Source organism: Neofelis nebulosa, chromosome 8 (genome assembly GCF_028018385.1).
Source record: "Neofelis nebulosa isolate mNeoNeb1 chromosome 8, mNeoNeb1.pri, whole genome shotgun sequence".
Lineage (NCBI taxonomy): Eukaryota > Metazoa > Chordata > Mammalia > Carnivora > Felidae > Neofelis > Neofelis nebulosa.
The window spans coordinates 4,689,046-4,712,398 of NC_080789.1; the positions used below are offsets into that span (position 1 = coordinate 4,689,046).

At 57.3% G+C, this 23,353-nt stretch overlaps 1 protein-coding gene and 2 non-coding genes across 4 annotated transcripts in view; 2 read left to right on the plus strand and 1 right to left on the minus strand.

Annotated features, from left to right (window-relative positions):
- Positions 1–6,467: 6,467 nt before the first annotated feature.
- On the plus strand, positions 6,468–6,540 carry TRNAK-CUU (transfer RNA lysine (anticodon CUU)). Its single transcript has one exon. It is a non-coding gene; the product is annotated as a tRNA-Lys (tRNA).
- A 3,053-nt stretch (positions 6,541–9,593) lies between these two features.
- Positions 9,594–23,353, plus strand: part of PHF21B (PHD finger protein 21B) — a 93,091-nt gene continuing 79,331 nt past the window's right edge. The window contains exons 1-2 of one of the 2 annotated variants that reach the window (XM_058741044.1): positions 9,594–9,777; positions 10,661–10,726. In XM_058741044.1, coding sequence (XP_058597027.1) covers positions 9,724–9,777; positions 10,661–10,726 — 120 coding nt within the window. In that variant the 5' untranslated portion in view covers positions 9,594–9,723. Of the gene's footprint in view, positions 9,778–10,431; positions 10,489–10,660; positions 10,727–23,353 lie in introns of those variants that run through there. The other variant, XM_058741045.1, reaches the window with a different exon arrangement.
- On the minus strand, positions 17,284–17,368 carry TRNAQ-UUG (transfer RNA glutamine (anticodon UUG)). The gene has a single exon. It is a non-coding gene; the product is annotated as a tRNA-Gln (tRNA).

The following is a 23,353-nucleotide window of genomic DNA, read 5'->3' on the forward strand; positions in this document are numbered from 1 at the left end:
GAAAAAATATGCTGACTGTGTGCGCGAATTATTGAACTCGACTTCCTGTGCCTGCAAACACAGGCCACTGAGGAAGAGCAAGCAGGATCTGAGGACAATGGAGCACCAGGGTTGCAGACCGCCGTGTCCCGTTGTCACGACCCGAGGGAGACTCTGACGCCCAACCTGCTGGCGGGAAAGGGGCGTGAAATCTAATGGGGGCCTGGCCCGGGGGAGGCCTGATGGGAAGCATCGGGCCCAGCCTCAGTGCTCCCCCCATGGAAGGAGGCTTAGGACTTTGATCACAGCGGCTGGGAGACAGAGGTGGGACCCCACAAATAAACTCAGGTTTGGCTAAGGAAGGAAGGAAAGGGAGCGTGTCCGCATCCTGGGGTTCCACGGCGGGCGGCTTTAAACAACAGAGGGTCTGGAGTCTGAAATCAGGGTGTTAGCAGGGGCTGTCTTCTCTGAAGGCTCCAGGGTGAAATCTGTCCCACGATTCTGGGGCTGTTGGCTGTCCCTTCTGTTCTCTGTGTCTGTCACCACGTGGGATTCTCCTCTCTGGATGTGTCTCTGTCCCATTTGCTCAATTGTGGAACTCCTGGCCCCAGCCTGGCTTCCTACCCACGCAGGGGACAGAATCAAGGCAGAGCTCAAGCAGGGTCTGTCCCAAGAGGCCCCGGGTAGGGCCACCAACCTTTGCATTCAATTACTGCTCTGCTCCTGGACTCAAACGTTACCGGGTTGCAAATGTTTTTTAAAGAAACCTAAGCTGTTTGAGATGATACTGCCCTGTCGTCAGGTGGGCCTGCCATGTTCTGTGAATCTTGACAGACCGGGGCCACCTGGCCCGCTGTTGGGAGATGCCCACTGCCCACACAGGGCACAGCCAAGCGAGTGAGCTCGGCTTGGCCGTGGTGAAGGGGCCACCACGTCTCTCCTGGGCCACATCTGAGCCGTGGCTGTAACCTGTAGGACCCTTTTTAATAATTCATTTTAAAATAATAATAATAATAATACTAAGTGAGTATCTGGGTGACTCAGTTGGTTGAGCATCTGACACTTAAAAAAATTATTTTAATTTTTTTTTTTTTTTTTTTTTATAATTTTTTTTTCAACGTTTTTTATTTATTTTTGGGACAGAGAGAGACAGAGCATGAACGGGGGAGGGGCAGAGAGCGAGGGAGACACAGAATCGGAAACAGGCTCCAGGCTCCGAGCCATCGGCCCAGAGCCCGACGCGGGGCTCGAACTCACGGACCGCGAGATCGTGACCTGGCTGAAGTCGGACGCTTAACCGACTGCGCCACCCAGGCGCCCCCAAAATTTTTATTTTAAAGACAGAGAGAGAGAGAGAGAGAGAGAAAGAGAGAGAGTGCCGGCGGGGAAGAGGGGCAGAGGGAGAGAGAGAGAATCTCAAGCAGGCTCCATGCTGATGCGGGGCTCGATCCCATGAACCACGAGATCATGACTGAGCTGAAATCAAGAGTTGGACGCTCAACCGACTCAGCCACCCAGGCGCCCCGAGAGTCTGACTCTTGATTATGGCTCATGTCATGATCCCGGGGTCGTGGGATCGAGCTCCACACTGGGATCTGCACTGAGTGTGGAACCTGCTTGGGATTCTCTCTTTCCCCCTCTGCCTCTTCCCCTCACCTGTGCTCTCTCTCTCTAAAAAGAAAATATAATGATAGTGATAACAATAATAGGACACGAGTCACCGGACTGGGGCCCACCCTACTCTAGAATGGCCTCGTCTTAACTTGATCACATCTGCAAAGACCAGCCAGGTCACATTCTGGGGGTCTGGGAAGGATGCGAATTTTGTGAGGACGTAGTCTAACCCCACGCAGGGAGGCAAAAGACCACAGACCTCACTTCCCCCTGCCTGCCTACCCCTGCACTAGAACTTGGCCCTTTCTGGGTCGCAACACGTCCCCCAGACAAGCGCGCTGAGGGCGGGGCCTCAGCGCCCCAACCTCATCATCTCTCCAACCTCCCCTCTCCCACCCCCCGAGCCCGCGGCAGTCACACAGGCCAGAACCCAGACGCTGCCCGGACCCCCGCCTCTCCCCTGCTCTGCCTCCTCGCCTGCCCACCCGTGTCACCTTCACCCAGCCTACCCGGTGGGTCCCACTCCTTCCTCCTGTCGTAGATAGTGTCCTGCTCCAGTCACGGGGGGCGGGGACCACCACCCCTCCATCTGGGACAGCCGATGACCGGCAGGTCCTTGCCGCAAACCTTCACGGCCCGTCTTCTTGGCCTGTGATGTCGGGTCCTCCGCCAGGTGGCTGCCTCCCAGGTGTGCTTTGGCGTCCAGCTGAGCCCAGGACGCGCCGGCCCGTGTTGCCAAGAGCGAGGCGCTCCATTGACTCATTGTATGTTCCCGCCGGCTCGTAGCGTGTGCTCTGAGACCCACTACTGAACGGGTAGCCCCTACTGTGCAGGAGGAGAAATAGACACTCGGAGCAAAGAGCTAGCTGTACGTCATTCGGCCAGGGTGACAGCCAGGCTTCAGAATCGCCCGACCTCAGCCGGCTGGGCCGGCCCACTCCTGTTACCTCTCAGAAAAGGCAAGTGCAGGGCCCTAGAGGGACACTGTCGGCCCCCAGTGTCAGCCCCCGTTGGCAGCGCCCCGCGAGGCCAAGGTCCAGGGCAGATTCGGGTCAGCACATCAGGGACAACTGAGTCACCGTGCTCGTCCCTTGGCGCTCTGGACCAGACCTGCAGCTGCCTGCCCCGCATCGCCCCCCGACATCCTAGCCATCAGCGTCCCCCTGGGCTGCAGCCCTCGCACACCTGCCTCTCCGCCTGCCCACCCAGCCTGTGGCGGGCAACCTCACTGCCCACTTGGCCTCGCGGGTCAGACAGGCAGGAACGTTTTGGAGCCTCTCGTCCCCGTGCTCACGTCCACTCAGCCTCCACCCCAGCTCCTCGCGACACCTGCCTCTCCCGCCTGTGCCCCCCAAACAGAGCCAGGTCCAGACGGCCCCCACCCCCGCCCCCGGGTCTGAATTCGGCAGACAGTGACGCAGTCAGAGCACTTAGCCACCTCCCCGTCACCTGCCCACTGTCCTAACTGCTTCTAGGAGGCACTGGCTGCCGCCTCCATTTCTGGCTTATCGCTAATGCTCTCTGGCTGGGCAGATACTGCCCCGCCCTGCCTCACCCCTCCCAGCCTCCCGCCTTCCTTCTGTGCATCCTGAGGCTTCTACTGTGATCGTCCGTCTGCAACTCTCCAGCCTCGGGAGCGGGTGCGAGGAGAATGTCCCCCCGGGAAGCGGCCCTCGATCCGTGAGGGGCACAGAGTTGGGGGAGAACCACCCCAGGTCTCTCCTCTTGAGTGGGACGACTCACAGGTGAGGTCCACGTAGCCTCCCCGACGGAGCTCCGTGGCCCAGCAAGGTCACATGCTCCTTAACGCACCCTGCCCGGGCTTCCTTCCTCTCTCCAGGCCACTTCCTGCTCCCACTGGCGCTTCCTGGGACCACCCGCCAGCTAAACTCCTCTCTCCAGTCCCACTCGGGCCAGCTTCTGGCTTAGATCCAAGTGAAGCCACGGCCTCGAGCCTCACTCAGTACCCCTGTGCCCAAACCCACCCGCGCACTCGCGTCTCTGCATCTAGACCCTCAGCGGCATCCACTGACTAGGTGATTTGCAGGTAGCCTGACTGCCTTGAGCCTCAGTTTCCCCATGAAGAGTGGAGGCGACGGCAAAGCCCCCACCTCCTCCCCAGGGTGTAGCAGGGGCAGTGGAATGATGGCATGTGAAGCCTACCGGTGAGAAAGGGGACTCCCTCCTGGGTGCTTTCCAGCCCCCATTCGGCTCGCCAGCAGCTATTTTGGGCCCACCCGTGGGATGGTGGACGGGAACCTGTTATCCCATCAGACTAGGAGCCTCTAGAAAGATCCCATCTCGGGGCGCCTGGGTGGCTCCGTGGGTTAAGCGTCCGGCTTCGGCTCAGGTCACGATCTCGCGGTTCGTGGGTTCGAGCCCCGCGTCGGGCTCTGTGCGGACAGCTTGGAGCCCGGAGCCTGTTTCAGATTCAGTGTCTCCCTCTCTCTCTGCCCCTCCCCCACTCACACTCTATCTGTCTCTCTCAAAAATAAACATTAAAAAAAATCAGTTAAAAAAGAAAGAAAGAAAGAGAGATCCCATCTCCCCATAGCCTCCAGGACGAGGCCCCAAACACAATAGGATCCCCACATGATGCCATGGAACGAAATCCCACGTTTCCTCCCTCTGTGCCCCATCAATTACTCCCCCACATGCACTTTGGCTCTGTCCATGGAGAGAAGAACCAGGCTCGGGGGCAGACCATGAAAAATAACTTTCACTATTACTCCGCAGAGAGGTCCCAGGGTCAGAATCGCTGCTTGGCCAGAAGCCTGGACACAAAAACATCACCCAGCGTGAGAAAGAAAATCAGAGAAGCAATTCCACTCTCGCAGCGTCTCGAGTCTTCCAGGGATAAAGGTGACGGGGAAAGAGGCCTTAGCTCAGTGCGTCCCCGGGGCATTTCACTCCTCCCCGTAAAGGGCATCCTACATATGTGTGCAACACGTTGGCTCACCCTCAAGAAAGAACTGAACCTCTGACTTGGAATCTATGATGTGGGTGTAGACGTCCTAATTAGGAAGCTTCTGCTAATAATGGAAGCTTCAGGACAGACACATTTTATTTTTTTTTTTTTTTAATTTTTTTTTCAACGTTTTTTATTTATTTTTGGGACAGAGAGAGACAGAGCATGAACGGGGGAGGGGCAGAGAGAGAGGGAGACACAGAATCGGAAACAGGCTCCAGGCTCCGAGCCATCAGCCCAGAGCCTGACGCGGGGCTCGAACTCACGGACCGCGAGATCGTGACCTGGCTGAAGTCGGACGCTTAACCGACTGCGCCACCCAGGCGCCCCAAGGACAGACACATTTTAGGTGGCTCCAACGCTTGGATCCCGTGAGGCCTCTCACTTGTCTCTGTGGCTCCTATACTGGGGCTCTGGGCGGTCAGGGCTGCAGCTGGGAAGTCCCTGTCCTTCCCTGGCCATTTTCTCTCTTTGATGTTCACATCAACCACTTTTTCCAGGCGGAACCTGAACCCCCAGAGGTGAAGCCAGGAGCCTATGGCTTCTGACTCCAAGGAGGCCCACGCACGTGGGGGGCCCTGGGTTGTGACTTCGTGTGGTGGACCTTGATTCTCTCCCCTGTAAACGGGTATGATGTTAGCACTTCCCAGGGCTACTATGGGATCGCCCGTAGCGTGTGTACGTATTCAGTCAAGGCCGCCGCGCTCTCGAACCTTCTGCGCAAATGCTAATTCCAGTCTCCTCCCCTGCCCGGCCGCCACCTTGCCAACTCTGACTCTCTCTCAGCCCAGTCCACGTCTCCGTTCCCCCTTTCAGGGCTGATGGACGGAGGGACGGAGGTGTTCAGTGGGGCGGGGGCAGGGGAACGGAACTACAGATCCGCGGGACCACACAGGACCGATAGTTGGCGGTGCCGTCCTGTGTATGCAGAATTCTGTCTCGGTGGTAGATCTTGTGTTCAGCGCCCTTCCCACCACAAAAGAAACAAGCCCATTTTTAAAAAGTTTTAGGTGGAAGAGTCCACCGGAAACGGCTGGAAAGAACGGATGAGTTCATGGCCTTGACTATGGCGATGGTCTCATGGAGGCACACTTGCCTCGAGCTCAGCATGTTGTACGCTGAGTATCCACAGCTTTCTGTTTGTCAGTCATCCCTCGGTGGCTTTTCTGGATTTTGAACTCTGCCTTTGGAAACTGGGCCGTTGCCTGCAGGGGAGGGAAGAAAATGTATTGGGGGATAGAAAAACAACTCCCCAAGTGGCTTCTTGGCCCCTGACCCCAGGATGGAGAGCCAGCTGGAAGGGGAGGTGGCCAGAGGCGGTGGAGACGTCCTCCTCGGTTTGGGATCAAACCGTCCTGCGTTTGAATCCTGCCCCTCGCCCACACCGGCCGAGATCTAAGACAACTATTTAGCTTTGCTGGGCTTCCTTTTCTGACAGTGAGCAATTATTTCTGCCTTTTCAGGGCGGCGGGTGGGGGGAGGCAGGGGCACAATATTGACGCGCATGATGATGTGGCGAAGTGGTCCAGTTAGCCTGGGGTAGGCGCAGTGATGGGGGGCTCATCCGTGCTGGCTCCCTGCCTCGTCTTTTCCCGCGACGAACGCCCGGGGAGCCTCAGCCTTGGGTCAGACCCTCAGAACCTTCCGCATCCTGTAAAGGGGAGCTCTCCTGCCCTCTGGGCATTCCCTCAGTCTCCAGAGCCATCCTGTTCATGTTTGAAGGGATGTGGGATTGCAGGAACAAGCTGGTCTCCAGTCACGTGATCCATAATACGGAGGGCTTCTCTCTCGTCTTTAGCTGACTGAGCACTAGGTATGTAGTTTAGAAATGCCCTGTGGCACGATATGTGTTTTGAGACTTCTCGGAATATCTGTGTTTGAAACCAAAATGTCAAGTTGTAAGGGCGCCCGGCTGGCTCAGTCGGTAGAGCATGTGACTCTTGATCTCGGGGTCGTGGGTTCAAGCCCCCTGTTGGGTGTAGAGACAACTTAAAAATACCATCTTTCAGGGGCACCCGGGTGGCTCGGTCGTCTGAGCTTCCGACTTCGGCTCAGGTCATGATCTCGCAGTTCATGAGTTCGAGGCTGAGGTCACAAGGCTGTTAAGGGGTGGACCCAAGTCTCAAACCCAGATATTCAAGCTCCAATCCAGGCCAATTCGATCGCAATGCAGGTGAAGAGAAATGTGGATGCTGGGATGGACCGCAGACACGGCTCATTTCTGTGGCTATTATGAATAGTCCACCTTTCCAGAAATGGAATGTATTTCTCTTAGCATTCATCCATCCATTCATTCATTCCCTCCTCACTCACCTTCTCATCCGTTAGGCACCTACTTGGCTCTAGGCACACACTGTGCCTTCCTTCAACTTACTTACACCATGTTCTACTCACAGGCCAGACTCGCTCTGAGCCGTCGGCACAGAGCCCGACGCGGGGCTCGAACTCACAGACCGTGAGATCATGACCTGAGCCGAAGTCGGATGCTCCACCGACTGAGCCACCCAGGAGCCCCTAGAGAGGATTTTTAAAAGGTAGGTTAGAAGGGGAGCGCCTGAGTGGCTCAGTCGGTTAAGCATCGGACTCCTGATTTCAGCTCAGGTCACAATCTTACGATTTGTGAGTTTGAGCCCTTGATCGGGCTCTGCGTGGACAATGTGGGGCCTGCTTGGGATTCTGTCTGTCCCTCCCTCTCTGCTCCTCTCTTGCTCTAAAACTAAATTAACTATTAAAAAAAAATTTTTTAAGGTAGGTTATGAGGGAAAGGGCATCCCACATGGGGGGGGGGTGCAGCATGGGCAAGGGGAGGGCGGTCCGGGGTGCAGGACGTCGTCAGGGAAAAGCGTGTCCACAGCGGCAGCACAGAACTCTGCACATTTACTGACAAGAACTTCAGCTTTGGCTTTCTGCACGTAACCAACGCCCTCGTCGTCAGAGAGCACCCCAACCCTGAGCCTTGGTTGCTGGCTCAGGACTTAGGCAGCTACGGAAACAGCAGAGGGCCAAGCAGATGATTATTGCTGTGCCGCGAATTAATTACCAGAAACTTGCAGACAGCCCTTCGAAGTCTCCGCAGCAGAAAGCACCCTCCTCCAGCCAGCATCTGCCCGAGCGCGCGGGTCACGGACAACCTGAGAGTCCTCTCTGTTGATTTAATTACATACACGGCCAATGAAATTATTATGAATTTTTAACCAAAAAGCCAGTGACATTTACAGAGATTACAGTAGGAACGCTCTCACGTGCCGTCTCTCCCTGGCTCTCTGGACACCGGTCCCCTGGGCAGCCCACTTTACCAGGCTGATGTGCAGCCCAGCAAAAGCACTAGGGAGAGAGGATGCCATCCCGAGCTGGGCCGAACCCACAGAGGAAGGAGCGAGAGCCTCTTCAGGGTAGCCGGAGTCAGCCCTTTTGTTTTGCATTCGGTGAACGGTGCCTCCCTGATTGGTGCTACACCAAATGGGTCATGACCACTTAGAACGTGTGAATTAACCAGCGATCCGTCACTGAGGTCTTCCTAAAGGCTGGCTGCTGGGGTCAGAGAGGAGAGGTCCCTGGTGTCTGAGGGCCCAAGGGAAAAACGGCAAAAGCCCCAAAGGAGGCCAGAGCAACACTGGGGTCCCGACCTGAAAAAAAAAAATTCTGGCAACTTCTGACATGAGAAGAGCTCGTGGCCCGGTGGCATATGTTGAAAGGGCCATTTGTTGATCGTGTGTGCCTGGGTATTTTTTGTGCCGTGCAGGAACAGGAAGTTATGATGATTTATCAGCTTAAGCCTTTACTTCGAAAGACAATTGCCATTTCTCCCCAGCATTTTTCAAACATACCAGGATGCTACCAACAGGGCACAAAGCGCTCCGACGTTAACTGATGAGGGTTGGTAACTCGACCATGGTAATATCGACTCCGAGACCTCCGAGACGTTAACCGCCTGGCCGTGGGCTGGGAGTTTTGGAATACGACCTCGGCAGCTGTACTTATAACTGTTTTATGTGACATTGACCGGACGTGTTTACGATTTTTAACAACAGCCTTAAAAAGTCCAGTGACATCTGTTGAGAGTTTAATTGTGAGTGTAAAAAAAAAAAAAAAAAAAATCATTAAAGGCACAGTCAAGAGATCAATGTCCTTACTGTTTAAACAACACGGTGGCCATCAGGCGGTGGGGGAATCTGGCGACAGGACTAACTGAATCTCCCAAGTAGAAGCGTCAGTATGCAGGGGGACAGGAAGGAACGGCAGACAATTTAAATAAAGTAGGAGACGGAGGCTGACGGAGGCAGGGAAGAGGGAGCACGAGGAAAGAGGGAGCACCGAGAGCCAGAGGAAAAAAGAAATGAAAAAAAAAAAAAGAAAAAAGAAAAAATGGACATTCTTCTCTCCCCCCCCCCCCCCCCCCCCCACCGGAGAGTATCTACAAGCCCGGCCCTGGGCTGGGCGGCCCGGGGTCCTCACGTCTGGCTGCGCGCGCGGGCGGGCGGAGAGGGGGAGGGGCGTCCGGCCCGAACGGTCCCGGGGCCGGCGGCCCCAAGCCGCGGGCCGGCGAGTTTGCGCCCCTCGGCGCCGCCACTTTTGTTCTCCGCTCGGGGTGCGGGGCCGCGGCGGGGCCGCAGTGCGCACGCGCGGGCGGGGCGGGGGCGGGGCGGGGCGGGCGGCGGGCTCCGGCGCCGCCCCCCGCCGCCCCGGCCCGCTCCATCCGGGCACTGCCGAATTAGCATCGCGCCGAGGCACAACTTTGCCGAGGCCCAGCGAGATCCAGGCGCGCGCCGGAGGAAATATAGTCCCTGCCGGCCGGCGGCGGCGGGGCGGGCGCGCGCGGGGCTGCGCGGGGCTGCGCGGGGCTGCGCGGGGCGCCCGGCGCCTGGGGGCCATGCGCCGGCCAGCGCGGGCGGCCCGGGGACCCGGCGCAACTTGCCGGGCAGCCTGAGGAGTTGGAGCGGCCGCGGGCTCGGCGCCGCGGCGCCCGGCCGCCTTTCTTCCCCCCTCGCCAGACCACCCCCCTCCCGTTCGGCCTTGGGGGAGGGGGCTCGTGTCCCCCCCCCCCTCCCCACCCGGCCCCCGGAGGCCCGGTCAGCCCCCGCCCGCTCCCGCCCCCGCGGAGTCGCGCAACTTCCCGGGAGCCGGGGCCAAAGTGAGCGCAAAGTGCTGCCCAACTTGCCGGGATGGAGCTGCAGAGCCGGCCCGAGGCGCTCGCCGTGGAACTCGCGCGCCACCAGGTAGGCGGCCGGGGCCCCGGGCCGGGAGTGCGGGGCTTCAGGGACCCGAGCCCGGCGTCTTCTCCCGCGTCGCAGGGTCTGCGCGGCCGGAGGTACGCGGAAAGGGCTCCTCCTCAAGCCTGCTCCCGGGTGGGGGACTTGGTACCTGCACGGCCCCCGCCGACCCCCGGGCTCCTCCTCCTCCCTTCGTCTCTTGCAGTCTTGCACACTTTGGGTGGGGGTGGGGGTGGGGGCTGGAGCCCGTGGGACCTGAGCCCCCGCGTCTTCTCTTCCTCCGCGCGGGGTCTGCAGGACGGAGGGGGCCAGGAGGGGGCCCCTTCGTGAGCCTGCCCCGGGCTGTTTGTGTGAGAGTGCGGGCCGGCCCCCGCCCGACCCCCACTCGCGTGCAACCCCGCACAGTTTGCAAAAGTAGTTTTGGCGATTGTTGCTCGGGCTGGCGGCGGCGTGGCGGCCGGAGCCCGAGCGGTATTGCGGCGTGCGCGTGTGTGTGTTGGGGAGATTAGGACGCGACTTGAATATTTATGAGCTTTGCTCGACACGGACTCGCCGTGTTTACTTGGCTCTTTGTTCCTCCCCCCTCCCCCGGCACACACTCACACTCACTCGCACACGCACCCCTGCCTGCAAACTTGCACGGCTCGGGGCGCGCCGCCGGGTGGCCGCGGCCCCCGCCCCGCCCCGCGAGCTGCCCCGATGAGGCGGCAGCCACAGGTAAGCGGCCCCGCGCGGCACTGCCCGGCCGCCGCGCGTGCGGGACGCGCGGCCCGGGGAACTTGGGGCGCGCTTTGCACGGCCGGGCGGGGGTTGCGGCCCGCGGGGCCCCGGGGCGCACTCGGCCCCCCCGGGGCGCCCGGCCTGAGCCCGCTCCTCCGTGTTTCCGCAGAACGGCGACCTCAAGAAGCAGCTCCACGAAAGGCAGCCGCGGATCGCCGCGCTCAGCGACAAACAAGTAAGCGAGCTGGAGGCTGCGCCCCCCAACTCCGCCCGAGGTGGGGAGGAGGGGTCGCCCGGCACTTTGGCAGCCCCCTAAAAAAGTGCCGGCCTCGGCGCCGCACGCTCAGACTCCCAGAGGAGTCTGTCTGCAGCCCTCAAAGTTACCCGCCCCCCCCCCCTTTTCTGGAAAGAAAGAGCCGGGTTCCTGGAGGCCGAGGGGGGCGAGCCAGCCGGGCTCCGGCAGTGGCCGAAAGAGACGAGCTGCACTCAAAAGGCGGCGAGCAGCCCGGCGTCCATTTTGAGTTGGTGGACATGTTTTTGGAATGTGGCAGTTTCTCCCGGCTCGGTGTCCCCCACCCCACGCCGGTGTGAGGGTAAGGGTGGCGGGGGGCCGTATTTGGGACCCGGACGCCAAACTACTTGGAAGCAGCTTCTGGATTCCATTGCGAACCTTATTTAAAGAACCTTTCTCCGGGCTCCCCCCCCCCCCCTTCCTCGCCACTTCTCCAGCATCACTTTTTATTCTTGGAACCTGACGCCAGCTCCCGGGGAACAAAAGAAAGGCGCCCCCAGGACCCCCCAGTTCTGCCCCAACTTTGGTCTCGGGGCTTCAGGTGTAGATTGGGACTCCCGACAGCCGCCTCGCGCCGGGGGGAGGGGCTGGCACGGCCGCCGACCCCCCTCCCGGCCCCTCCGGGGAGGAAAAGTTGTCCATTGTGACTTAGTTGCGCTGAGCTCAGCGCTCGGGGTTTCAGCACCACGAACAGATGCCGCCGCCAGAGCGCGGCCGGCCGCGCGCCCCCGCCCCCTCCCTCCCCTCCCTCCCTCCCCGCCGCCCGCGCCCCTCCCCCTCCGCCCCTCCCCCTGCGCGCTCCGCTCTCCGCACTCGCGCTCCCGCCCCTTCCCCCGCGCCGCCCGGAGCCGAGAACTTTGAGCCGCGCAGCCAATGGCGCTCCCGGGGCTCCGAGGCTGGCGGGGGGCGGGGGCGCCGGCGCCCCTCCCCGCGGCCCCTCCCCTCCGCGGGCCCGCCCCCGCCCCGCCGCGCCCCCTGGCCATCGATCGCGCTTCCTTCGGAATGCCGGCCGCCGCCGTCAGCACCAAACTTGGACTGCGCCGCCCCCGCCCCCGCCCCCGCCGCTGGTGCGGCCCCCTCCGGCCTCCCCCGGCTCGGGGCCGCGGGTCGGATGCCCCCTCCCCGGAGGGATTCTCGGTGGAGGGAGAGACGTGGACGAGATCGGCGGGGGTGGCGGCGACCGCGGAGCGGGAGAACTCGGAGGCCGGGTGCAAATTTCGAGTCTTTAAAGTTGAAAAGTGGTGGGAGGGGGCGTGCTGAAGAGGAGGGGGCCGGAGGTCGCGCAAAGAAAGATGGCTGTGCCCGCGGGTCCGCGCCCGGTCGGGGGCGCCCGGCTGGACAGGCGGGTTGGGACGAATGCATTAACCCCTTTCTGACGCTGCCGCGGCACCCCCCTTCCAACCTTCCCCCCACCCCCCCCGCCCTGCCCGGCCGCGCGCCCGAGCGCGCGCGCGCCCGCCCGCCCGGCCCGCGCCCCCGTCCAGGCGTGGAAGCTTCCATTCCCGCCGGAGGGGGGTCCGGCGCGCGGCCCCGGCGAAGTCGGGGAGTTCGCGGGGGGAGGGGACCCGGGCCCCGGCATTACCATTTTGATTGCTTTGATGCCATTTTTGGAGGGGGAGGGGTTGGAAGACCCTTCGCTGAGCACAAAGATGTTTAATCACTGTGTAGAATCAAATCAGATACTTTATTTGTATTTTATTGTTTTAAATCCGCCACCAAATCGGGTGCCGTGTGATAGCTGAGGGTTCCTAAGCCCTGTTTTCAGTGGGTAAAACGGCAAGTTGTTGACTCTTATGCTCTGAGCGAACGATTTAAGAGAGAGCGAGAGGGAGGGAGGGAGAATCCAGGAATCCAGCGGCTTTATCGCAACAATGTCTTTATGTGTGCTTCTACATGGCAATAGTTTTACTATTTGGAGTGGCTTTTCAGAGCTTAGGTCTGATCATTTCTTCTGTATTGTAGCAACTATGCCAGGGCTGTTTAAAATTTTATGTTGATAGTAAATGAGTAGCTATTTATTATCCGTCATGCCAGAATTTAGATGAGGCTGAGAGAAACATTCGAAAATTCTGTTGGGAGGCTCCATGCATCTCAGGGGAAGGAACTGTCCTACTCCCGGCTGCCTTTGCCTTTAAATTTGAACTCCGGGAAGGAAAGATGCTTGCGAATGGAATGTACCTCCATCTTTTTTGTGTCTGTGAGTGTGTGTCCAAAAAGAAAGAAAACAAGGAAAACTTTTGTTCTCTGGCCTTTTAAAAATGTTTCTCTTTTAAATGACTAAATATAACATCTGGTAAGCAGCCAGCGTTGGGCCTGGCCATCGGAACTTGTGTTTGGAACTGTCTGTTGTTTTTCCTTTTCCCTTTGTGGCATTTTATATAACAAGGGCTCATAAAAGAGGGAGGGGAGGGGGCCGAGGCCGTGGTGCAGCATGCTAATAAAGCTGCCTGGTCTCTCCCAGGCTCCGAGGTGAAATCTTTCAGAAGTCACCTATGAAATGAGTTGGGTAGACTTAACATTTACTCGTCTCTCTCTCTCCTTGGGAGAGTTTGGTGGTGATTGGCAGCTTGGTGGGGGGTGGGGGGAAGGTCCAGGAACAAGCTCTCAGAGGTGATTCCGGGCTGCACCCAGGGTCTTAAAGAGGGGCAGTGGGGCTCTGCCTGGGAGTGGCTGAAATGTGGGAGCAGGTATGAAAAAGCCAGTATTTTCAGAGTTTGTTTTTAACTCAACATGAAACTAAAGGTAGGGCTCATTTATAGATTTGCTGGGGAAGAAACTCACCGTTTCCACCTCCGGAGCTGTGTTTTCGTGCCGCTCCCTCTTGGAATGTGGGATATAAAGGTTAAGTTTCAATTAAAAGTGCGTACTTGGATGATGAACTGGATAGTAAAGCGAACGGATGACCCCATTATCCACATCTGTTAGAAATACAATAGCAGCTGAGTAACATCTTTTGGTGCCCTGCCATCAATTTCCCATTCATGCCCTTGACACTGGAATGTTTTCAGTTACGTCTAGAAACACAGACAAGTGTTTAAAGATGTTTATGGAGGACTCCTAGAAGTAAATAGGCTAGTTGTTGGTCAGAAGTAGAGATACGAGTCCCGTATAACTGTTCAGTGCGTCTCCCACCGTTGGTGGACCAGGGGATAAACAGGAAACCAGTGTCTGTGTGAAAACGGAATTCATAGTTTTTTCTTTAAAAAAAAAAAAGGAGGTGTGGGAGTTGGTCAGAGCGGAGTTTTGGGCCAGGCCGCCTTCCCAGGTGTGGCCGCGCCTGGCAGCCGGGTTTTTTGAGTTCAGTGGAGGAGGGACCCCTCGTCTTCAACGAGATACGATGTTTGAAGACTCCATTAGTTGCTCTGATGGTTTTACGCCATGAATCTGCAGCACACGCAGAGAGGCACTAACATTTGTATCTAAATTGTCAAGCAACAAGCACTTCCGTGTAAATAACAGACCCGTCATAAATACTGGGTGTCTTTTCTTTCTTTCTTTCTTTCTTTCTTTCTTTCTTTCTTTCTTTCTTTCTTTCTTTCTTTCTTTCTTTCTTTCTTTCTTTCTTCTTCCCCCTTCCCTCTTTGAAGTTCTCAGCACGTTTAGATGCCACGTATCACGGGCATCTCTAGACCTGAACTTCATGAAGTTCAGCTTCACCACGGAGCGAGAAGAGCCTCCTGGGTTGACTGTAGTCCACGCCGGTGTGGCTTCGCGAGAGACCCCGGAGGTGAACTTGGGGCCTTTCCTGCTGCTCGATCCATCGATTTGATGGACTCTGGATTCCGAGGGGCTGTCCTTAAGTGCAGCAATAAAAATATGTCTTCTTGAAAGGTATTATGTATGTGGCGTGCACCCGGGCGCTGGATCACGTCTTCACCGTGATTCACTAGCCGCGTTGGACAGCAGAGGAATTCTGCCGTGAAAGTGTCCACTGAACAAAACTGCAGGCTGGTTACAGTCCTTTGGTAAAAGGGCGTTGTTCCGTTTTCCAAGCTTTCCTTCCAGTCTGCCCCTCTCCAGGGGGGTCAATTTCCATCTTCCTGACTTAGAGTCGAAGATGTCATGCTTCCAGTAGGATCATTACTTTCTAAAGAGAGAAGTCTCGCGGAGCTCCACACTCCGTCCCCCGCGGGGAAGAACGTGGCCTCGGATGGCAGGACCCAGCCCTGGTTTCGCCCGCTACCAAGCTTCTTACCCCGCAGCATCCCGAACCTACCCGCGCCCCCCACCCCCTCACCTGAGCCCTGCTCCCTGAGTCCCCTCTTCCCCTCCCCCGACTCCCACCATCATCTGCCACTTGAGGATTGAAGCTGCCACCTCACTGCATCTCCTGTGAAAACCAAAAACCCCCAAAGCGGCTTTAGTGAGGTACATGTCACATGTCATGCAATTCACCCACTTAAAATGCACAATTAAATGGTTTTTTGTGTATTCACAGAGATGTGCGACTGTCCCCACCATCAACTTTAGAATATCTTCATCTCAGAAAGAAACCCCTGGGCTCTCGCTCCCCACCCCCACCCAGCCCTAGGCAACCGCCGATCTGCCTTCTGTCTCTCCGGGGTTGCCTGTTTTGCTTCCCTGTGAATGGAATCATACGACCGACTTCTTTCACTGGACGTAACGTTTCAAGGCTCATCCGAGTCGTGGGAGATGTTGGTGCTTCGTTCCTTTGTGCGTCTGAACGATACTCTGTTGTACAGAGAGACCGTATTTTGCCCGTCCGCTCATGGGTTGACGGACGTTTGGGTTGTGTCCTCCTCTTGGCCACGTGAATAACGTATCGCGTCTCCTCTTGCCCCCTCCGGTATGTTCTGCCGGGCTCTGCTCAGGGCGGTCTCCGTCTCACTCTTGCACGTGGCGGTGCGGTCTCCGTGGTTGCTTTCCGGCGGCTTCTCTGGCACGTCGAGCAGTTCCCTGCCTTTACACGGTGTTGGCCGGCGTCTGTCTCGATCTTTTCACGTCTGCTTCTGTGCTGGACTGTAAGCTCCGTGCAGGGGGGTGGTGCGGCCTGCTCTCCCTCTTCCCCTGTGCCTTGTAGGGACTGAACGCGCTCAGTTGAGTGAGTGGATGACGTTGTAACAGGACAGGCATGAGGATTAGTGGAGTCCCCTAGTGGGGAGTCCCTAGCCTGTCATAGGCGCGCGGCAAATGGTAGGTTATCCTGTGTCTGAAGTGAGTGGACTCGGCACTGATTAAGACCCGCGGCTCCCTGCCCTTGGAAACCTCACAAAAGAGTAAGGCGTAGATAACCACGTTTCGAGAAGATCCCAGCAAAGTTCTGGGAAAGTCATGCTGTCTGGCCTGGAGATGGAGGACAGCTTCCTGGAGAGGAGGTTGGGGGACAGGTAGGTCCTCGAGGACGCCTAGGGTCGTGGACAGGAGATGCTGGTGCGAGCCCGCTAAGGGATAATGGCCTAAAGAAACCTGCAGGTGCTGTGACCCTTCTGGCAGTAAAGCCTTGAGCAAGAGAGAGACATCAGAGAAGGTGAGCTGGGGCCAGAGCAAGGAGGGCATCACTTGGAGGAAGGGCCTGGATTTTACACCTTAGGCTTGGAAATAGCCAAGGGCTGTTAGTGCATAGGTCAGGAAGGTGCGGGAATGGTGCTAAGGGCAGGTGGGAAGGGAGGAGAGAGAAGGACGCCTCAACTCCCGCGTTGCTTGGCCGGGCCGGGCCATGTGAGTTTTTCAAATGTTTGTCACCTCCATGGGGAGGCCCTTGCATGGGCGCTGGGTCCCGTGTACGACATGGGACAGGAGGCTGGGAGGCCGTTGGCCACGTAGACTTGATGACCGGCACCTAACAGGCTGTGGGGGCAGGGGGCCACTTGGTGATCCTCTCCCTCCTGCCTTCCCCAGAGCTTCTTTGAACTGAGAAATTAATGGGGGAAGGGGAGTGCTTCTGGAAACTTCTAGAAGGTGTCTCGGTTAGCAGTTCTGTTCAGTTGGTTTAAGAAAAAGTGTATGTAGGGGCGCCCGGGTGGCTCAGTCAGTTAAGCGTCTGACTTCAGCTGGGGTCACGATCTCACGGTTTGTGAGTTCAAGCCCCACCTCAGGCTCTGTGCTGACAGCTCAGAGCCTGGAGCCTGCTTTGGATTCTGGGTCTCCCTCTCTTCTCTCCTGCTCGTGCTCTCTTTCTCTGTCTTAAAAAAAAAAAAAAATTTAAAAAACTGTACGTGTATATATGTATATGTATACACTTCTCTGTCAGGTACACCTGTATTAGTGATTTTATTTTGACAACGTAACAAGTAAAGTAAGTAATAAGCGTGTCACCATGTACCAATAAATATATGCAAAGTCTATGTAATATGTGTATAAAAATCAGTTACTAACTTTCCAGGATTTCCTAATGAAAATGAGAGGATTTGTTTTTTGTTTGTTTTTTTAATGTTTGTTTATTATTAAGAGACAGAGACAGAGAGTGAGTGGGAGAGGGGCAGAGAGAGAGGGAGACACAGAATCGGAAGCAGGCTCCGGGCTCCGAGCTGTCAGCACAGAGCCCGACGCGGGGCTCAAACCCACGAACCGCGAGATCGTGACCTGAGCCAAAGTCAGACGCTCAACCGACTGAGCCACCCAGGCGCTCCTAAGGATTTGTTTTGGAAGTAAGAAAATAATTGTCATTCTCCTGAAGTAAAATCTTAACCGAGGAAGGTGGTGATCGGTGGGTTTTTTTTGTTATTTCTGTAACATTGAGGAGATAAAGAAGAATTCTGCTTGTAAAAAAGTTTTTACTGTAAAAGCAGCATGTGCTTGTGAGGAGGAAGGTTTGCAGTACGGATCTGAGTCCTAAAACACGAGTCCCCTTCCTTCCACCCCACCCCCCATCCTTGCCTGGGGATGAGAGCAGGGCTGTGTTTGTAGGGCACGTTCTGTGCACACACAAATGTATACAACACAGATAAACACACTTAGTGCACGGGCTGGGCACATACCTTGCCTAAACTTGCTTTTTACACTTGACCTTGTAGTGCAGCCCTCTCTCTTGGGAATAACTCAGTTTAATTATTCCATAAACACTTAACGAGCATCCACCAAGTACCGGGGATATGGAGGTGATGGTGGGTAGTGTGCCGTGAGCAACGGGGGCGTCTCATTTTGTAAGGCTTTATGCTGACAAAATGCTGTCACCCGTCTTTGGTTGCACACATTTTCACACACAGTTGGGGAGACAGGTGCATCCACAGCTCCCTCTCCCGTGGAGCCCGGTGAGGTGTCTGCGTGAGATGTTTAACTACCAGGCTCACTCGGGCAGCAGACGGGATGGCGTGCTCTGATGGGGTGCTTGGGGACCGTGCCGAGGAGGTGACGTGTCCACCTGTAGAGAAGCCTAGAGACAGATTGCTCACACGATCCCTTGGCCGTCAGCAGCAGCGATCAGTTCTGTCCCCTCTTTCGTGCCGTCTTTTTATTTGATTGTCGGGATGATCCCATGACTTGGGTCGGGCCAGGCAGGTACATGCTTCCTGCCAGACAGGTCAGAGAAGGGCAGCTTCCCAAGGTCACCTGGCTTGGGACCACTGAGAGGGTGCCCTCTGTTTCAGCCACTGCCTCGTCCCCAACTGGCCCCCTGCATTCCAGAGCATAGCATGATGCAGCCAGAAGAGCAGAGGCCCTAAAGTCACAACGCCAGTGTTCATATCCCAGCTTTCCGCATCAGGCTGGGCAAGCTCGGGCAAATGGGGTTCATGTCCCAGCTCCCCGCATCTGGCTGAGTAGCCTTCGATGAGTCGTGTTGCTTCCTTGGGCTCTGTTTCCCTGTCCGTAAGGTGGGTGTAACAGTGAGACTTATCTCACCAGGTCGTTGAGATGAAGTCAGATAAGGATGTAAAAGTTCGCGTCCGCTGGGAAGCGAAGGGGTTGATTGGAGCGAATTGTGGTCGCTGTCCCCGTGGCCACAGAAGACACCTGCCGATCCCTGTCCTGCACCTGTGGAACCTGCCACCTTTGCATTTCCACTTGCCCCCTGCTCGCGGTTGGGGGCATTTCCTTTTTCCAAGTGTGGGCGTCCCGTTGCTCGGTGGCCCCGGGTGAGCTTGACGTTGGCTGTGCTGTCTTCTCCAGCCGGTGCAAGGTTCGCTTTGGTACTTAGCCTCTTACAACACCTGCCGACGGAACTGCACAATTGATTTCCATTAGCTTTGAATTTTTTCGGTGAGACGACTCTGATAACTTTGGTAATCCCACGATGCCTCATTAGAGCTGCTGGCTATGACGATTAGCCCTGTGATTTCGCAAGTCTTTCCTCCAATACCTTTGTCCAGGAGCCGAGTGACCGGGTCGCTGCTCTGTTCGTGTCCCTCGTACGAGCCAAAGCTAAGCGTGCCGCTGCCTGGTCCGCCCGCCGGAGCTCGCCGCTGGGTCTGAGGACGCGCCTGCCTTCTCCAGCAGGGCAGGGTCTTGGCACGCTTTGGTGACACACGGGGGACTCGAGGAGGGCCCTTTGGGGGTATCTGTTGGCTCGGCCTCCGGGGCCCTCACCCCAGACACGGGGGGGCTTCGGGGGAAGAGGAGGGTGTCTGCAGTCAGTATGGCTACGCTGTGTGCAAAGTGCACTGTTTAAGGAGCTGGGACCCTGGATTTGGTTTCCCTTCCAGAAGAGGGCTGCCAAGAAGGCTTTTAACTTTTGTCTCTGAGAGGCACGTAACGAAGAGCTTAAAGCACAGGCTTTAGAGCGGGACAGACGGGGGTTATAGACCCAACGCCACCCTTCTGTGGCTGTTCCACACTCAGTGGCCGTACAATGGGTAGGACAGTGCATTGCGAACCAGGTGGCAGAGGGCTGGCACGCAGTAAGAGCTAAGGAAATGACCCGAGAGAGGTGCTCGGAGGGTTCAGCCAAGACGACGCGGTAAGCGTCCTCAGCAGGTGGGACCTGGAGGTCGCAGCAGGGTCCTCAGCAGGTGGGACCTGGAGGTCGTCCGATTCAGTGCTGAGTCCAGGCCTCCCTGTCTGATGCTAACTGGAGCCACGCCCCTCCGAGGGTTCCTTGGACCCGTCCACCGTTCACAGAGCCCTTGGGGAAGGCCTGCTCTGAATTCCATCGTGCTCAGGACCGGCTGAAGCCCAGAGAGGTTGACTGGCTTGTTGACGTGACGCATGTCAGGCAACGAGCGGAGGGGCTGCAGTCCGGTTCCGGGCCTTGTGGTCCTCGCCGCGTCGGAGGAGGAGCGTGGGGGGCGGAGAGGACACACGTTGGGCCACGAGTTAGAAAAGCGGCCAGGGCATGCGTTCGGACGCAAGTAAGTGGTGCTCGGGCCTCAGAGACGAGCGCGGGTGAACCAGAAGCAGCCATTCTGCAATGAGGAGTGGGAGCTTCACTCTGAGGTGGAAGGTTCTAGAACTTCGGAAGGGGCCTGGGCCTGCATCTCGTCTCTGCACGCGGCACCAGGGGAGTGGGCAGTGGGCTGGGTGCAGGGGGTGGGGGGCTCTGCGGTGTGGAAGCCAGGGTTCGTGCTGACCCCGTCCTCGGTGAGGAGCCCGTGGGCGCTCCCCCCCCCCCAACCCCCGCTCTGTGAGCCCCACCTTGGCCCCTGTGGCTTGGTCACTTACGATTCTTCTTACTTCCAGTGTCATTTCACACTTGAACGTCGAGGCGTTGCCTCATTTTGAAACGGCCTCTGTTTTCGAAAGGAAAAGATCCGCTTTCCCAAGCTTTTTTTTTTGTTATTATCGGCGGTTACTTCTTGTGGGGTAGCAGCAGTTTCCAGAGTGTGGTGAGAAATTGCTGCTACAGATCCATTCTGGTTACGGCCTCTGCCCGCCAGCAGCGGGTGTCCCGTGCGGTCTCACATGGGCCCTGCTGTTTTCTTTTGCTTCTTCTGCTTGGCACCTTCTTCTGTGTCGGTCTTGTTAAAACACAGCAGAAAGAAGGGCTTCCTTGGAGCATTTTCTTTGCCTTCCTCCTTTTCCTTTTTTTGTCTAAGGCCGAGGGGTTCGTCAGCCTCCAGGTAGTTACAAGAGGAGGGGGCAGATGGCTGTGTCCTGATCTCAGAGTATCTCAAAGGGGAAAATGCTGCTTCCCAGGCAAGTTGTCCTGAGGATCGGTGAGGACGTGTGTCCCAGGTGCCAGGCGTGATTCCCAGCATGCTGCAGGGCAGCGGAGTCCGAGGGAGCGCGGTGAGCAGTATCCCTCCGTCACCCAGGGTGTGAGACGTGGAGAGCTGGCCACACCCCAGAGATCTCACTGCCATGGGGAAGTAGACCGGCAACTGGGGCTTTTTTTTTTTTTTTTTTTTTTTTTAAATTTTTTTTTCAATTTATTTTTGGGACAGAGAGAGACAGAGCATGAACGGGGGAGGGGCAGAGAGAGAGGGAGACACAGAATCGGAAACAGGCTCCAGGCTCTGAGCCATCAGCCCAGAGCCTGACGCGGGGCTCGAACTCACGGACCGCCAGATCGTGACCTGGCTGAAGTCGGACGCTTAACCGACTGCGCCACCCAGGCGCCCCCAACTGGGGCTTTTTGTCAGGGCGGGAGCCTCTGGCTTGCCTTGGTCTCCTCGGACTGGCATGTCCGCAGCTGGGTTGGGTCGTGAGTTTGGGGTTCAGTGGAAATGGAGGGTGCGTGTCCCCCAGACTCGGCGTGATGGCTTAAGGCACAAGATGCAGGAGCCACGGGGGGCTTTGCGGGGCCCCTGTGCCCAGCCCCCACGTTACACGTGGGGAACCGAGGCCCTGAGTGGGGGTGGGGGTGGCACCCAGGACCCAGAACGAGCCCCGGAGGACGCCTGTCTTCCCGACCACACTCCACAGTCATGCAAGAAGTCTGTTGTCTTTGCTCAGGCAGTTCTGCTTCATTCACTGGAGTTTTCCTTTGGAAGCATCCTCTTGGGTGTCCCCTGTGTGACGGGCCGGGGTCTCGCACAAGATGTCCCCTGTGACCTCAGGACCACCCGACCACCTCAGTCTTAGACTTTAAGAGCGGTTGACCCCCGATTGGCCCAGGTGGGGGGGGGGGGGGCGGCCGCTTTGGTAGAGCACCGCGCGTTCCGGAACTGTCCATTTTACGCAACCGGCTGAATCTGATTGACTGGAGCTCTGTAGGTGCCAGTGTGTTCCAAAAAGATGGTTCAGAAAGAGTCCCTGCGGGGGGGCCGCGTGTCACGCAACCCCCTGGACGCTTCCTGCCTTTCAAGTCTGCCCTCGAGGTGGAGACCGGTTATGTATGGCCTTGGGCGGGCAGCCCCCCCTCCTGAGCAGAAAAGGCGGTGGGGGCTGCAGTTTGCGGGGAGCAGCCATCTTCAGGGGAAACGTGTCTGCCGTCTCGTCTGTTGAGCGGAACCCCAAAAGTTACTTGAAACAGCAGTTGGGAGAGGTCTGTGGAGCCTCCCCGGGGGGCGCCCGCAGGCTGTCCCCGGGCGATGCCGTAATCCATCTGGGGACAGACTTTTTGCCCCACGAAAGAGAAGAAGGCAGGGCTGGGGCAGGAGAGAGAGAGAGAGAGAAGATGTGTTTCTCCTTGATGTCATTTAGGCGGAAAGCCAATCTGCACATGTAAATGAACTTGAAAATGCAATTAAAAATATATACATATTAGAGACTGTGATCCAGAATTTAATGGGAGATACAGGTTGCAAAGTGACAAACAGCATTTCCGACAATCAGTGTTAGCAGCTCTTCTCTGTGATTAACGCGTCTCATCTCGGCGGTGATAAACGCAACCACAGATAAACGCCAGAACAGCCCCACTGAACGCAGAGTTTGCTCGGCCCACACCGCTAACGTGCTCCCAGCTGCTACTGCCGAGGGGACACGTCCTCAAGAAGGCCCCTCCAAGGGCTTGTCCTGGCTGGTCCGGAGAGGTGATGACAGTTGCTGGCATCATCGTGGGCAGAGATCAGAGGGGTCCTGAACCTGGTTACAGCCGTGGCTCCAGGAAGTGGGCACGTCACAGGGAGGTCACGAGGAGCCACCCGTGCCCTGCGTCTACACCAGGAGCCGGGATGTGGGAGGTCCGAGGGGTTCAGCGTAGGGAGGGGGCTGGAAGGGAGCGGGGTGAAAGAGTGTGTGTTTTAAGCCCCTCATTGAGGAGACAGCCCTGGAGCAAAAGCCTGCAGAAGCTGCGGGGGTGGGCCTCGTGGTTCTCTGCAGGAAGAGTGTCCCAGGCAGAGGCAAAGCCTGTGCAAAGGCCCTGAGGTGGGGTGTGCCTGGCATTTCCAGTGGAGGCCAGTGTGGCAGGGGGAGAGTGACAGGTGAGCACGAGGGAGATCTGGGAGCTGAGGCAGGGTGGGGGGCTGTCCTCTCCAGTGTGACTGCCCTCTGCCTTTAACTTGTCTACTGGCTGGGGGCGAGGGGGGGGCGGTGCCTGGGTGGCTCAGTTGGTTGAGCCCCCGACTTAAGCTCAGGTTTATGAGTTTGAGCCCTGCATTGGGCTTACCCTGATATTTCAGAGCCTGCTTAAGATCTTCTCTCTCTCTCTCTCTCTCTCTCTGTCTTTCTGTCTCTCTCTCCCCCCCTCCCTCTCTCTGCCCTTCCCCCACTCGCCCTCTCTCAAAAATAAATAAAATATTAAAAATCATGGGGCGCCTAGGTGGCGCAGTTGGTTAAGCGTCCGACTTCAGCCAG